Consider the following 15,356-nt stretch of genomic DNA (forward strand, 5'->3'; position numbering starts at 1 on the left):
ATTGGAGGTTGGCGATCACCACGCTGTACTTCTCTCTGTCTTGGGTGAGATGAAATACTAGCCAGGTGATTATTTTTGGGAAGCATAATGTGGTAGTTTTCCATTGCTTTATGCACTGCAGTACTTCAGCTGTATTCGTTGGTTCGACTAAGCCTGGAGTAATCTGAAAACGAGCTGGAATGAAGTCCGGAATATATATACATAAGTATTATTCAATTAGTTTTGCACTATTTATTTTATTAATTTTTTTTTTTTAATCTTCAGTGAGGTGGCACTATTATCCCTCTTCCTCTCTCAACCTCGAGCTAATAATGTCCTATATATTAATGATTTTTGAATTTTCTTAAACATATTTTCATGGTGGTTTGTATAGGCTTAATCCCAGTGAATAAATTTTAAATTAGAGTCAGATAAAATGTTTATTTACGCTATGCTGTAACATAGGCAAACAATCAGCTGACCGTTTGAATTAAGAATGTTCTAACTGTCAAATAAACACATATCTATAAGTAGTTGAATACTACTTGATATGTGAAAAAACACTCAATCCTAACTACAATGCACCTCGTTAACATGGTGATCACTAAGAAAAATAACTTCTTTTTAATATCACATTTTCAACAAAATCCAAGAGCATGTAGTAACTATGTTAAGCATAGACAGTGGCCAGTAGTGCCACTGTTTGATTTACCATTCAAAATTTTAAATTATATATCAAACTGGACTGTTTACATGAATACGGGGTATATTAATCTTACAAGACACAAATACTGTGCAAAAAAGTAGGAATCTCACAGAGAATAACCATTAACTGAGAACAAATCACCCAGTACCTAGCAGTATTGGGTGATTACTGCAGCAGAGTTGATAACTCATTTGAGACAGCAACAACTTATCACATGATGCAGAGTGAGGCAACAGTTGCTGATCACATGATAAGAGTGTGTGTTGTGGTGTTGCCGTGCATTATACTGAGAGTCGTAGTTGTTAATGTAGAGTAACTCTTTAATATGATAACTGTAATTTGAAAACAAGAGTCAATCGACAAATTTTAATGTGAATTTCGTGTTCAGCAGCATGAAATTAGTCAAGATTGGATGTTTTTGTAACATTTTACATGTTGACCAGTGTAATTATAATTTAAAAAAAAAAAAGAGGAAAAATGTGAATGAACTGAACTTATTTATAATGTGAAATTCAGTTGATATGATATTTATTCCCAGATATATATAAAATATGCAATTACTAACACAGTAGCAAGTTAGCAGTTGCTGAATGTTTATTAAATCTTATATTTTAGAAGTTTGTGCAGGTAACCATATAACAAGTACTTCCAAATTATCATCCTGCAACCAACTAATTTTTTTTCTGTCTGGATATCAAACAGCTTAGTTTTATAAATATTTAACCTGTGATTTGAATATCCCTAAAAATTGTAAGAACTTTTTTGGGTTTTCGTCTGCCACTGAGTTAGTATCAGGCAAGAATAGCAAATTCCAGCTGGGATACTGCATATCTACTCCATGAGGGGGTGAGTAACCTCTGCTGTGAAATAAATATTGCAAACCAGCTCATTAACTGTACTTCTACTGCAGTTAATGAAATATTTTTAAATTAATAAACAGTAAAATATTAGTGATGTATTGTTGTTATTTCATTTTTTACAGGAAAATATGAACAAGGTGATTAGCCAAAATTATTCTGAAAATACAAAGCAAGCTATGGGTCAATTGAGTGAAAAGGAAATGTCATTTGAGCTTATTGAGGTAAATGCTTAACAGTGTACATTTTATTCTTTAATGATGCCTAATTATGTGGAAGATATATTTTTCACTCTAGTGCAGTGGAAATTCCATTGTTTATTTATTACATTCAAGGCATGGTCTCATCCGTGGACATGAAATGCTAGCAGAGTATAGTATACAGTATTGTTACTGCATAACGCTACTGTATAATATGCCACCTGTACATTCTAAATTTTTATATAATTTTAAAAACTGAATGCTGTATAGAGACTGGATCACTGACAGTTCATGTCTTCAATTCAGGCTGCTTGTTGAGTTTATCTTTTATAAATTCATTATTAACCCTTCAGTGACTGGCTCTCATTAGTGTATAGATTGGCTATCCAATTGGGGAAATAAATTATGGTAGAAATGAAATAAAAATTAGAATGAATGGAAATTTATTAATATTCATGGTAATGTATTTAAAAAAAAAAAGCATAATGAATTAAATTTCCATAACTTGTTTGCATTTTTGTTCAAAACTCAAAAGTATTTCAAACCATCTTCAATTTGCAGTGTCTGCCCACTATCAGCAATGCTATTGCATGCATTCTATACTAGTGTTTTTCAACAAGTGTTTGAAAAGCACTCATTACATGGGATTCCATTCTGAGGAATAAATTTTTACATTTATTTTTTTTTTTACATTACATTTTTTAAATTTTACCAGTATTGTCTGTGACGCACACACTTGTTCTGGTGGTCCAAAGCCTACTTTTTCAGAAACAGTTTTTTTTGCAAACCATTCTGATCTGTATCATTCAGATTTTTTTTTTTTTTTTTTTTCATGTCTACTGTTAAAGTTCATGGAAGCAAGGATAGTCTTCAAAGCTAACTGCATTATTTAAAAATCTTACACGGACTAATACAAGAAACCACTTTTCCTTTTAAACATCACTGTTCAGGTTGAGTCTTGAGACCAGAAGAAAGAAAGTACTAGTATATTTCTTAAATCAAGCCAACTGACAATTGATACAGTGGCAAGAAGGTATCAGGGTGATGAACAAAGTCCTGCGTAAAATAGGTAACAAACAAACAAAAGCATAAATGCATGAGTGTGATTGACCCGACCCAATCACTGCAGGATTAATTTGCTTGTAATACTGCCTTTACAAGCAAAATGTTTTTTGCCACTGCATTAGTTGTAATACATAGTTTCAATAGTTAATTTTTATAATTTCAAATTCAACATGATGAACCATGTTGAATTTGAAAACCATGTCTTGCATTCCGTAAAAAAAAAAAAAAAAAAAAAAAAAAATTCTTAAGAATAATTTATAACAAGGCATCTACAATCTCTCAGTTAATTGCGACATATATTAACAATTAACACTAAGTTTTGGCAAAAAGATGTTTGCTTTCTTTTAACACTATATCACATTTTCAGTAAACTTGGTAACTTAGCACAAACTACTGTATTCCAATGACAGTAGCATAATTGTGTGTGATCATATAGTGTTTGCAAGAGCTATTGACCAGTTTGACAGTACTTTAAATCATGTGGGCGTGAAAAGGCACAGAAGCTCTTTGATTATCATTAGTAGAGGCATATAATTCCCACAGCTGGAAAAACTTTGTTTGCTGAAATTCTGTTTGTAATGTAAGGTATTTTTTGTGCATGTAAATAAGCTGCACTGTTTTCAGAGGTGATTAACTATAGAAGTTGCTTTAAAGAAAATTATATATGGGAAACTTTAAACTAAAGTAAAGCATAAAACCAATAACCAAAGAAATATAGATGCCCCCAATTGTGGGAATTTTAAATTGTCTAGTTTGGATATTCTACAAATTGCGTGTGCATGCATGCTATTTAATTTTTATTTATTTTCTTTTATAGTTATGTCTTATTTTAATAGTAAATGTTTAATTGTCTTGTTTCGGCTAGTCAAGTATTACAGGATGAGAGTCAGTCATGAATTGGCTGTGCAGATTGCCTACTTCTTTCTTTCTTTGCAGCCAGCTTCACTGCCTTGCCATGGCAATGTCAAAAATGTATCAGTTAAGAGGAATAGTATCATGAAAAAATGTAATAACTTTGCTCATTGGTATTTATGTAATTTTTTGTGAAATATAAAAGTCCAAGTCTTTTTTTTTTTTTTTTTAATGTGAACCCCAAAACACGAGAGGTATTAGAACCTGTAGTACTTAGTACCATGCTTGGGTTGGAGGTTGAGATGAAGAAAGAAGATATTTGTTGACATTGGACTTGAACTTCTGTAGATTGTAATTTTCAGGAAATTCATATGAAGGAAAGTTGTTCCAGAAAACAGCAGTTGAATGAATAAATGAGGAAGATGAAAAGTTGGTTCTGTGGGTGTGAAGTTGGATAGTAAATGGATGTTGGCTGGTGGCGCCACGTGTTTGGACTCTTTTGAAAGAGAGAGCTGGAATTATAGAAGCCAATTCAGAAGAACAGTGCCCACGGAAGTATCTGTAGAAGAGGCATGCAGCAGAAACAGTACGTCTATGAGAAAGCGAGTGGAGAGACTCTGTTAGAGATGAATCATTAATTAACCTAACTGCCCTCTTCTGAATGGAATCAAGAAGCCTGAGAGAGGTTTTGGGGGCACCACCCCAGAAGTGGGAACAATATTCCATGGCAAGGCGGATTTGCGATTTATACAGAGCTGTTTGGAAGAAAAGTAACGATGAGAGCGAAAGAGTAAACCAAGTTTTTTTATTGCAGAGGAAGCAATAATTGTAATGTGCTTGTGCCAAGAGAGATTAGAAGTCAGGGTAATCCCCAAAAGAGATATATCATTTTGCCTAGAAATCGAAGTGTCACTAAAGATAAGCATAGGAGCAGAAGAATCCTTTTTGCGAGACTAAGTTGTCTTTGCCCCACTGGAGAATTACCTGAAGATCGGCATTTAAGGAATTGGTAGCAGATTTTCGAGAAGTTGAAGCTGATTGAGTAGGACAAGGTTTCTCAAAATGGAAAGTGGAATGCAGTGTGCTATCATCGGCAAAACTATGGATAGGATTTCCAGTCAATGGAAGAAGGTCATTAATATACAAGAGAAAAAGAACTGAACCTTGGGGGACACCAGCATTAGTGGAGAAGTTAGAAGACAGAGAGCCATCTACCATCACTCTCAGTGAGCGATCAGAGAGAAAACTGGATAACCAATTACTATAAACAGTTGGCAAACCATAAGATGGAAGCTTGTTTAGAAGACCTTTATGCCAAACACGATCGAAAGCCTTTGAGATGCCAAGAGCAACTACTTGTGTTTCACTGAACCTTTCCATTGAATTAGTCCATAAATGGGTAACATAAGCCATAATACCACCAGTGGATCAACACTGATGGAATCCATACTGACGATCGTTGATCAGACGGAAGGTTTCTAGGTAGTTTAAAAGTTGGCGGTTAAATGATTTCTCCATTACTTTAGAAAGAGTAGAAGTAATTGGAATGGGACGATAATTGGATGGGAGGGATTTGTCACCCTTTTTAGGAACTGGCTGGATATGAGCAAATTTCCAAGCAGAAGGAAAAACACCTTTGGAATAAGAAAGTGAAAAAAGGCGGCAAAGAATAGGAATAAGTTCAGTAGCACAGGTTTTGAGAACAAGTGGAGAAATACCATCAGGACCTGGAGCTTTCTTAGCATCAAGATTCATCAAAATCCTTCTGACATCCTTTTGATGGAAGACCACAGGAGGCATTGAATGGAGCGTGTTGGGAATAGTGGGAGGTGTTTTACCAAGTTCATTAATACATGAGGTGGAAGAAAAATGGGATGCTAGCAGGTCAGCTTAATCCTTGGCTGAAGTGACAACAGAACCATCTCGTTTGGACAGAGGTGGGAGAAGAGATGGGCAAAAGTTGCGGCCAATAACTATGGCAAGAGACCAGAATACTCGGCTACCATTGGGGCAAGTAGCAAGTTTTCTACTCTTAGCCTGTTCAAACTCTAGTTTGGACTGATTAATAACTGCTTTACAATTGTTGTGAGCTTTGGTGTAGGCAGAAAATGAAACCAAAGAATTAGAAACAAGCCAATTATGATATGCAACATTCTTCTCTTGAACAGCCTTAGCACATTTATTGGAAAACCAAGGTTTAAATAAAGGACGAGATTTTAAAGTGGAGTGTGGGATAAAGGATCCGATTCCTGCAAAAATAATTTCACTGACACAATCTGAGCAAATGTTGACATCAGAAGTTTTGAAACAGTAATCTGACCAACGAAAAGAAGAGAAATCTCGCAGGTCATCCCATTTTGTTCTTGTAATGCCAAACAACACGAGGTTGGGAATAGCCATGAGATAAAGACTCCATTGGAGAAGAGACAATCACCAAGTTTTGATCTGAAGTGCCAAAAGGACTTCTCATTTCGACCGTGTACTTAGAAGGGTTGTTTGTGAGAGAAAGGTCAAGTGTGTTGGCTGTATGATTAGGATTGTCTGGTATTCTTGTAGGTAAATGAACAATCTGTTCAAGATCATTAGTAATTGCAAAAGCCTCAGCATCTCGACAAGCTGGGTCAGTGTGACTAGAAAACGGAAGCCAGCTAGAGTTGTGAACGTTAAAATCACCAAATAAAATTACCTCACTGTTAGGAAAGTTGGACTGGAGAGAGTCAAGTTGCAAAGAGGGGAAGTCAAAGTGCTCCAAGTGATTAGAGGAGTTGGGAGAACGCTAGAGACAACAGATGAATTTTACACAATGATGTAGAGAGATTTTAAGCCAATGAAGATCAAAGAGAGGAGATTCCAAATTGCCAATCTCTGACAGGGAATATCAGAACCGACATATGCCAAGTACCACCTTTGAGGCGAAAGGAATCATACAGCGAATAATTTGGGCATCTGAGATGAGCAGTAGTTGAATCAACCGATAACTTAGATTCTGTCAGAAAAAGTACATGTGGAAATGGACATCGTTGAGATTAGAATTGAGACCATGTATATTTGTGAAATGAATTAGGATATGTGCTTGGGAGGTTTAGATCTTTTCGCAGATAAGCTTGCTGTATTAGTTTGACAATTCATGGTGTATTCAATAGTAATAAAAGGTGGGTGAGACATGCTGTATGAAGTAATGAAATCTTTGGATATGGCGTACACATGGTAAGAATATGCCCAGATCCTTGACATAACGTGGCCTCTAAAATGCTCCACGCATACACACTACTCGGACTCCCTCCAGTCATATCTGGCAGTGTAGAGTTAGCAAGATGATCCAGAAGCCTCTTAGATAGTTACCAATCAGTTCGGTGTACTAACTAGCGGCCGGCCCGCGAACACCGTTTTAGAACTGTTCCCTCGAAATGTAAGGAATATTGAATCTCGCCACGATGTTCATCATAACCTCAAAAGTCATCAGTCATACTGCATGATGCAAGAGATAGGGAATGGTTGACTGAACTTAGCTCTAGAGACTAAACATGGGTTCCACCACTTCAAGCCTCCAATAAGCAAAGTGGTGGTATTGCGCCGGTTGATGAGTCATCTGCCACCTAGTGCTGCCTGGTAACATAGAGGGGTGGCATTCCTCCATGTAGTGTGGGCGCCACACCTCAACCCCTGCTTACATTGGTTCGCACCTGGGTGGTCACCCACCATATACTTGTGCATGGAGGTTATACCCAGGATTACTAACATTCCCACCATCGTGAAGGTGTAAGCAGAGGATTTTGCTGTCACAAACCGTCCGGACTTTGCCGAAATTGGGTCCACTTGACTTGAGTTCACTCGAATATCAGTTCCATCAGCGTTCTAGACTCCCAGGTAGGAAGTACAGCCTATCTTGCATACCTGAGAGATTTTATTTTAGCTTAAATTAAAAAGGCTTAAATATTAGACTGGCAGTGCGCCAATTCGATAGGTCCTGTGCTGTTCGAGAGAGAGAGAGAGAGAGAGAGAGAGAGAGAGAGAGAGAGAGAGAGAGAGAGAGAGAGAGAGATACGTCACTTTTCATGGACTCTCTCTTATATAATATTCATTTACATAAAAGAACCGACCAGGTTGCTAAAGTGCCTGCCTGGCAACCCAAATGTCGCGGGTTCGCATTAGAGTAAAATGCAAAAACTTTGGGAGGTGCATTATGACCATAGAAGCCAATGCATGCGCCAAAAAAAGAAGAAAAAAAAAGAAAGAAATATGCTTTTTTTTTTTAAGCATATTTAGTGTACATATTATATGCATTAAACCATATGAATAGTAATGATGGAAATGTGAAATTTAGCAATCATATGCAAGAAATTTAATCAATAGTCCACATTACACTTAGAATTAAATTTTGTTGACAAAATACTCATTTTATATTAAAATATAGCCAAAGGATTGTTTTCTAACTTACCAAAGATTTTTCTGTCTACATTTCGGTTAGGAAACTGCACTGGATTCAACCCCCCCCCCCCCACACAGTATCAAAAAGATACTGTTGCAGATACTTCCTCTTTATATATGTATATTGCAGGGTTAACTTGAGAGGAAAGCTGTTATATAGCAATTTGTTAGGAGAATATCTTGGCTTACCTATTTGAGTAGCTGTCAGGAGATATGCACAAAGAAACACGATTTCACTTTCTTCATATAAAAATTATTTTGACTGAAGAAAGTGGGGAAAAAAATATTTCACATTTCTTCAGAAATGTTGAATCAGGGTTTTGTTCATAACAATGTTCTTCTCACTATTCTTTCAATGATTCATAAACTATCAGTTTAGGCAATTTTAAGATGCTGTTTAGTTACTGTTGGATAATGAAATTTCCATACTGTAGGGCCGCATTTCCCAAACATTTTTTAGTCACGGAAAACTTCATCTCGCAATATATTTATGGGAAACAAGTTTAGTGGGTGCCAAAGAACTGTTTCATAATATTTTATTATGTACGGCACACTTTGCATCTGGAGCATCTTTATTTCCAGCACACGTAAAGCCGAAATTAAAATAACTGCTGTCATCATACTTTTGTTTTTGTCTTTTAATAGTTGGTTCCTGTTTTTTCACTTCGGATTTTGGGGGAACAAAGGCTGCAATTGTTCATCTTCACTTTGAAGTGTGAAAATATTGTGTTCGTTTTCATCGACCACAGTTGCAATACTAGAAGTACAAAGGCTGCAATTGTTCATCTTCACTTTGAAGTGTGAAAATATTGTGTTCGTTTTCATCGACCACAGTTGCAATACTAGAAGTACTTCCCATTTTAAAGTTCCTTTTTACAACTACAAATCCACGGTCATTTATTTTAATAATAATATTTCGAACTACTGATAATTATCAAAAACATTTATACAAGGAAGTGAGTTTAGTTATGCTTACTTGTTTTTCGCACTACTACAGAACTAATCTCGCAATTGCAGAGACAGTCCGCACCGCATCACCAGCACTGTGTAAACAGCAAGAACGTGTCAGTGGGGGGCTACTTTGTTTCATCTACTCGAATGATGCATGATATTGGTTTGCTGCCCCCTCTCCCTCAACCTGTGTACTTCATGCTAAATTATATACGAATGGCATATTAGATCAGTAAATTCCTACTTTTTCATAGATGTCATTTTATTGATTTAATATATGCATACTTCTCTATGCAAAGCCTGCCAAAATACAGCATTCCATGGCCTGTTTGATTACAGTAAACCCCCGCTATTCGCGGGGGTTACGTTCCTGAGAAATGCCGCGAATACAGAAAACGAGAATACTGAGTTATGGCCCCCATAGTAGTACAGGGGTTCCGTTCCAAAGTATGAAATATAGAAGAAAAACTAGTCTAAAATTTTGTCTATTTATGTATTATATGTAACTTGATAATATGACTATGTACATAGACAGTACATAGTGAAATGCAAGCATAAGGCATCGAAATGAAAATAAGAAACAATTTAATATTAAATGTAATATTTATTAGAAATTTCAAACAAATCTTTCAATCCAGTGCCTTTGCTATAACTAAAAAACTTATCCTGCCAGTGCTATCACCACTTTCACTATAGTGTTGATAAAGGTGTTTTGCCTTTTCACGAATGATGAGTGAACTTAAGGGAATTTTATTTTGAGTTCAGTCTTCTATCCACAGATTTAAAGCTCTTTCCATTTTTTCAAATTTAACATCACGAGTTACAGAGCAAATTTTTGAAGCAATTAGCATGTTTTCACGGACACTACGGCGGACTTTTTCTTCCGATTTCTTGATTGATTGTACCATTGAATTATTGATTTTATAATGTTTTGCCACTGATGAGACACATTCACCGTTAGAAATTTTGTCTAATAACTGAATTTTACTCGCTAATGTCATCACCTTCTTTGATCTCTTCACAATTCCCTTGTTATTCGTAGCAGTATTTTTGTAGGGGTTAGAAAAGAATTTGTCCACAATAAAGTCACTTTCTAACGTTAATACACTCTAAAAAGTCTGTTTACACTAACACACTGCAAAACGGTAGATTTTTCACTTTTGTAAGCATAGCAATTTATAAATTGATAAATTTTTTCAATTTATAAGCATATAAATTAAAAGCAAACGACGAAACCTTCCATGGCAAGCACATAACACATACTGAACAAGGATTAGCGAGAAACATCCACGCTCGCGATTTTGTCATCCCTCTTCCCCCCACCCACTGAGCGCTGTTTTGACCGGGAAAGATGATTTTAGCCACGTCCATGTTTTTTATGGCGAAAAATGTTTACAGCGATTTAAAATTCACATTTATTTTTTATTAAATCAGTGACCGCGAATACGCAAAACTGTGAATACAGATACCGCGAATAGCGGGGGTTTACTGTATTAGTCAATGCCAGTGCAGTATATTAATAACCGAAAAAAAAATAAAATAAAATGTTAAAAATTTAGAATGATGCAAAAGTGGTGTACGCTACAAATATGCAAAATTATTTATTTATTTATTATTATTTTTTAATTATTAATTATGATTTTTCACGGAACACAGTTTGGGAAATGTTGCTGTAGGGCATTTTTTTTTAAGCCCAAGTTCCATGGGCACTACCCAATGATTCTGTGAAGAGTTCCATAATTTGCACCTGTTTTGCATTTCAGTATTTTGATGCAATACTCTTGATGTATCTATAATAAAAACAAATTCTCATGGTATAATTAACTTGAATTCATCTGTTTCTTTTGTTCTAAAGGTGAATAAACAGAATGAAGTTTAGTGACAAATGGGCCTGGAGTACTGGGGTCCATAGTTTCAAATACATATATATATACACAGTTATGCCCAGTTAATTTATTAAAGTACAAATAAAATAAAATATAAGTACAAAATTCAGTAGCTTTCGGAACACGTGTCCCTTTATCAACTGACAAATTTGAATACATTACAAGCAAAGTGTGGCACGTTACTCATGCGTCATTGTTGTAGCACGGACGTGTGCTGCCTTACGCCAGTGATCATCCATCAATAAAACGGTTGTCTCTAGGATTGGATGTATACGCATGCCTTTCTGGCGATTTAATGCCTTTGGATTGTTTATTATGTTTAGTGACTCTAGCCATAGGCGGTGGCGAAAGTGTCGCGCGTGGTCCACTATCTCAAAGTCGCGCTTGGGGTCAAGATCGTGGTTGGTAGCCCAAAAATGTTCTGCGAGCACGGACTGGTCAGTTTCGGCAAGCCCGTGCTACAACAATGACGCATGAGTAACGTGCCACACTTTGCTTGTAATGTATTCAAATTTGTCAGTTGATAAAGGGACACGTGTTCCGAAAGCTACTGAATTTTGTACTTATATTTTATTTTATTTGTACTTTAATAAATTAACTGGGCATAACTGTGTATATATATATGTATTTGAAACTATGGACTCCAGTACTCCAGGCCCATTTGTCACTATTCGATCACTTTATGGCCATAATACCTACAACGACTGTGTGCAGTTACAAAAGTCCTTTCTCTCAATAGCCCGGAACAGGCAACATTTACGCTTTGCACACAGATGCACAAGCAATCGAATCATACCTAAAGGATTCCGGTACAAAGCCCCGTTCCACAACTCTCACATGGATCGTGCCTGCTTTAACTTCAGCCTACGCACATTAAATTTGTGGATATCCCATCTCCACCGTGAAATCAGGAACGCTGACTACAACAAGTCCAGACTGTTACAACATCTGCAAGGTAAGGTCTCGCCTATCGTATTTACAAACCTTATACATACCATCTGCCATCGGGCTAGTCAGACCTCGGATACCTACCGTTTACGCCAGCAGGGCAAGTTCATAAACTTAAGCATAGAAGCTAACTCCTTAAAGGCGAACACTCGTTCAAGCGACACGACTTCTTTCGTCTTGAATCTAAGTAACAAACAACTGTCCAACGAGCAGCTGAGTGTTTTATCAAACGGTATGAAATTCGCCGTTATACCATCGAAACCTCCCATCACACATCTCGCTATGGGTATAGAAGCCAGTATTACCAACCTTCCCGAAGAAACTGCCAACGAGATCCGATTCAAGACTGCCGCAGTCCTCCGCAACACTCGAAAAACGTACTCAAACCTCAACCACCGCCAGCGTGCCGCCCTGTCATCTATAAGAAAAGACAACTCCATCGTTGTACTTCCTGCGGATAAAGGGCGCCGGACTGTTGTGCTGGACCGATCAGCCTACCGAGAGAAAGCCTTGGCCCTATTACTCGATCCTAACGTATATGAACCTCTACCTGATCCTCCTGTTAAAGTCTTGAAACGTCTGGAAGCAAATGTTAATAAACTTGTCCACGCATGGCTTAAAGATAAGAAGATCCCGACCGCGACTCACCATCTTCTACGTGCTACTGGCTGCCAACTACCGCAATTCTACGGATTACCAAAGATCCATAAACCGGGTATTCCTCTCAGACCTATAGTGTCTTGCTGCAGTGCCCCAACGTATGAACTGTCCAAACACATCGCGAGCCTCCTCTCGCCTCTTATAGGTAATACATCTCACACCGTTAAAAACAGCAGTGAATTTATTAACATCATTAAGGACATTTCAATCCCTGACAACTCTGTCATGGCATCATTTGACGTGGTTTCTTTATTCACCTCGATTCCCGTCCAACAGGCCGTGCACTGCGCCAGAAGGCTCCTTGAGAGCGACTTAAGCCTCCAATCCAGGACGTCACTATCCACTGATGACATCTGTACCGCCCTCAACCTATGCCTCTCTAGCAGCATCTTCACCTTTGAAGACTCACTCTACAAACAAGTACATGGCACTGCTATGGGTGCCCCTGTCAGTTCCGTAGTAGCTAACATCGCCATGGAAGATCTGGAGGAGCAGATACACCAGAACCCACTTACACCTATTACAACGTGGTGTAGATACGTCGACGATATTTTTACCATAATACCACGTGGTTCTGAAACGGTACTACTAGAACACCTCAACTCTCTATCCAATTTCATCAAGTTTACCGTAGAATCAGAGGTGGACGGTTCGCTCCCGTTTCTGGACGTGTTAGTGCATCGCGTAGGCCCAAGTCTAGAGACCTCAGTATACCGCAAACCCATGTGGTGCGGTCAGTTCACCAACTACGGGTCCGGCTACGCTCCAAGCCATCTCAATAGCACTGCCCGCACCCTATTCTCCAGGGCCTGGAGCCATTCCAGCACCGACACAATTAGACGTAACGAGATCTCCCGTGTGAAGGCGGACCTAACCAGATGCGGTTATCTATCCCATGTACTTAACAGATGCTTGTTACAGGCAGAAGAACTTACTTCCAACCCAAGACCTCCGAAGCAAGTCGGCATATCGTCTGCCTACATTCCGTACTATCCAGGAGTGTCAGGACGTATCTCGAAGATCCTGAGAAGTTACAACATCAAATGTGTGCAATTACCTGGTAAGAGCCTACGTTCACTTGTCTCCAGTGTGAAGACCCCTGTCACACCTGTCTTACGCAGCAATGTAGTGTACCGTATCACCTGTAGGGCCTGTAACAGTTGCTACGTAGGTGAGACATCGAGACGTCTCCAGGATCGCCTCACGGAACACGACAGAGCAATCCGGCTTGCCGAAACTGACCAGTCCATGCTCGCAGAACATTTTTGGGCTACCAACCACGATCTTGACCCCAAGCGTGACTTTGAGATAGTGGACCACGCGCGACACTTTCGCCACCGCCTATGGCTAGAGTCACTAAACATAATAAACAACCCTAAGGCATTAAATCGCCAGAAAGGCATGCGTATACATCCAATCCTAGAGACAACCGTTTTATTGATGGATGATCACTGGCGTAAGGCAGCACACGTCCGTGCTACAACAATGACGCATGAGTAACGTGCCACACTTTGCTTGTAATGTATTCAAATTTGTCAGTTGATAAAGGGACACGTGTTCCGAAAGCTACTGAATTTTGTACTTATATTTTATTTTATTTGTACTTTAATAAATTAACTGGGCATAACTGTGTATATATATATGTATTTGAGAGAATGAAGTTTATTTAAAAAGTTGCATTATACATGTATAACATTCCATTACTCAAAAAAAAAAAAAAAAAAAACATTGTGCGCCAGGCATGCACAAAAAATTAGCATTAGCATTAGTAGAGGCATATGATGCAAGAAAGCAAGCTTATTCAACATCAGCCAAAAAAAAAAAAAAAAAAAACACAACCACCACTCCCATTTCACCCCTCCATTTGTTCGAAATACCTGTCCAGCTGAGCCTTAAATTTGTTTAGGCTATCAACTTCAACAAGTGATGGAAGTCTATTCTACAAACCAACTGCCCGCTGACTAAAGGCAAATTTCCGCACATCTATCCAACATCCGTCCTTCCTCAGGTTGAATTTATGCCCTCTCAGGTGATTATTCTGAACAAGAGGAAGAATCCCATTGGCATTGAGCATGCTCAAGCCATTCAAAGCCTTATACACCTCTATCAGATCACCTCGCCGATGCCTAGTCTCCAGACTCTGTAATTTGCAAAACTTAAGCCTTTCTTCGTAAGAGCAACCCTTTGTTCCATTCACTAATCTTGTTGCCCTTCTCTGTACTCGTTCCAGCAGCTCTACATCCTTCTTGAAATGAGGCCTCCAGACCTGTATACAGTACTCAAGGTGTGGCCTGACCAATGCCTTATACAAGGGAATAATCACATCCCTATCCCTGCTAGAAAAATTCCTGTACAAAGGGTACTAGGAAAGTTTTGCAATACAGCTTTGTTTATTTAATTTTTTCAAAGTAATTTCCTCTACATTCAATACACCTCTCCATCCTCCGAAACCAATCTTTAAACCAGTTCTGCCAAGTGTCACTAGGGAGTAAAGCACACTCGTTGTCCCAAGCCCGTAGAAGGTCCTCATCACTGGAAACCCGCCTCCCTTTTAGCTTCATTTTCGCATGCGGGAACAGTGCAAAGTCGCAGGGAGCAAGGTCTGGGCAGTAGGGAGGGTACTCGAGAAGTTTCAGTCCTGTCGTGGTCAAATATTCGGTGCAGGCTTTGGCACGGTTAGCTGGAGCATTATCGTGATGGAGGTACCAGGTGTCCATTCTTGACTTTGGCCGCAGGTTCTTCATAGATCCAATGACTTTAGGCAGGCATTGTTCAGTATACCACTTAGCTGTGACTGTCTTCTGCGTGTCCAAAATGACACGTT

The 15,356-nt window shown here is 38.3% G+C and overlaps 1 protein-coding gene across 1 annotated transcript in view; it reads left to right on the forward strand.

Annotated features, from left to right (window-relative positions):
• The window catches only part of LOC150077352 (ATP-dependent RNA helicase A-like), a 338,077-nt gene that overhangs the window by 214,768 nt on the left and 107,953 nt on the right, over positions 1-15,356 (forward strand). The window contains 1 exon segment of the mRNA XM_090386433.1: positions 1,668-1,766. Within this exon segment, the coding sequence (XP_090242559.1) occupies positions 1,668-1,766 (99 nt within the window).

This window comes from Mastigoproctus giganteus, chromosome 12 (genome assembly GCF_048544385.1).
Source record: "Mastigoproctus giganteus isolate SK-2022 chromosome 12, ASM4854438v1, whole genome shotgun sequence".
NCBI lineage: Eukaryota > Metazoa > Arthropoda > Arachnida > Uropygi > Thelyphonidae > Mastigoproctus > Mastigoproctus giganteus.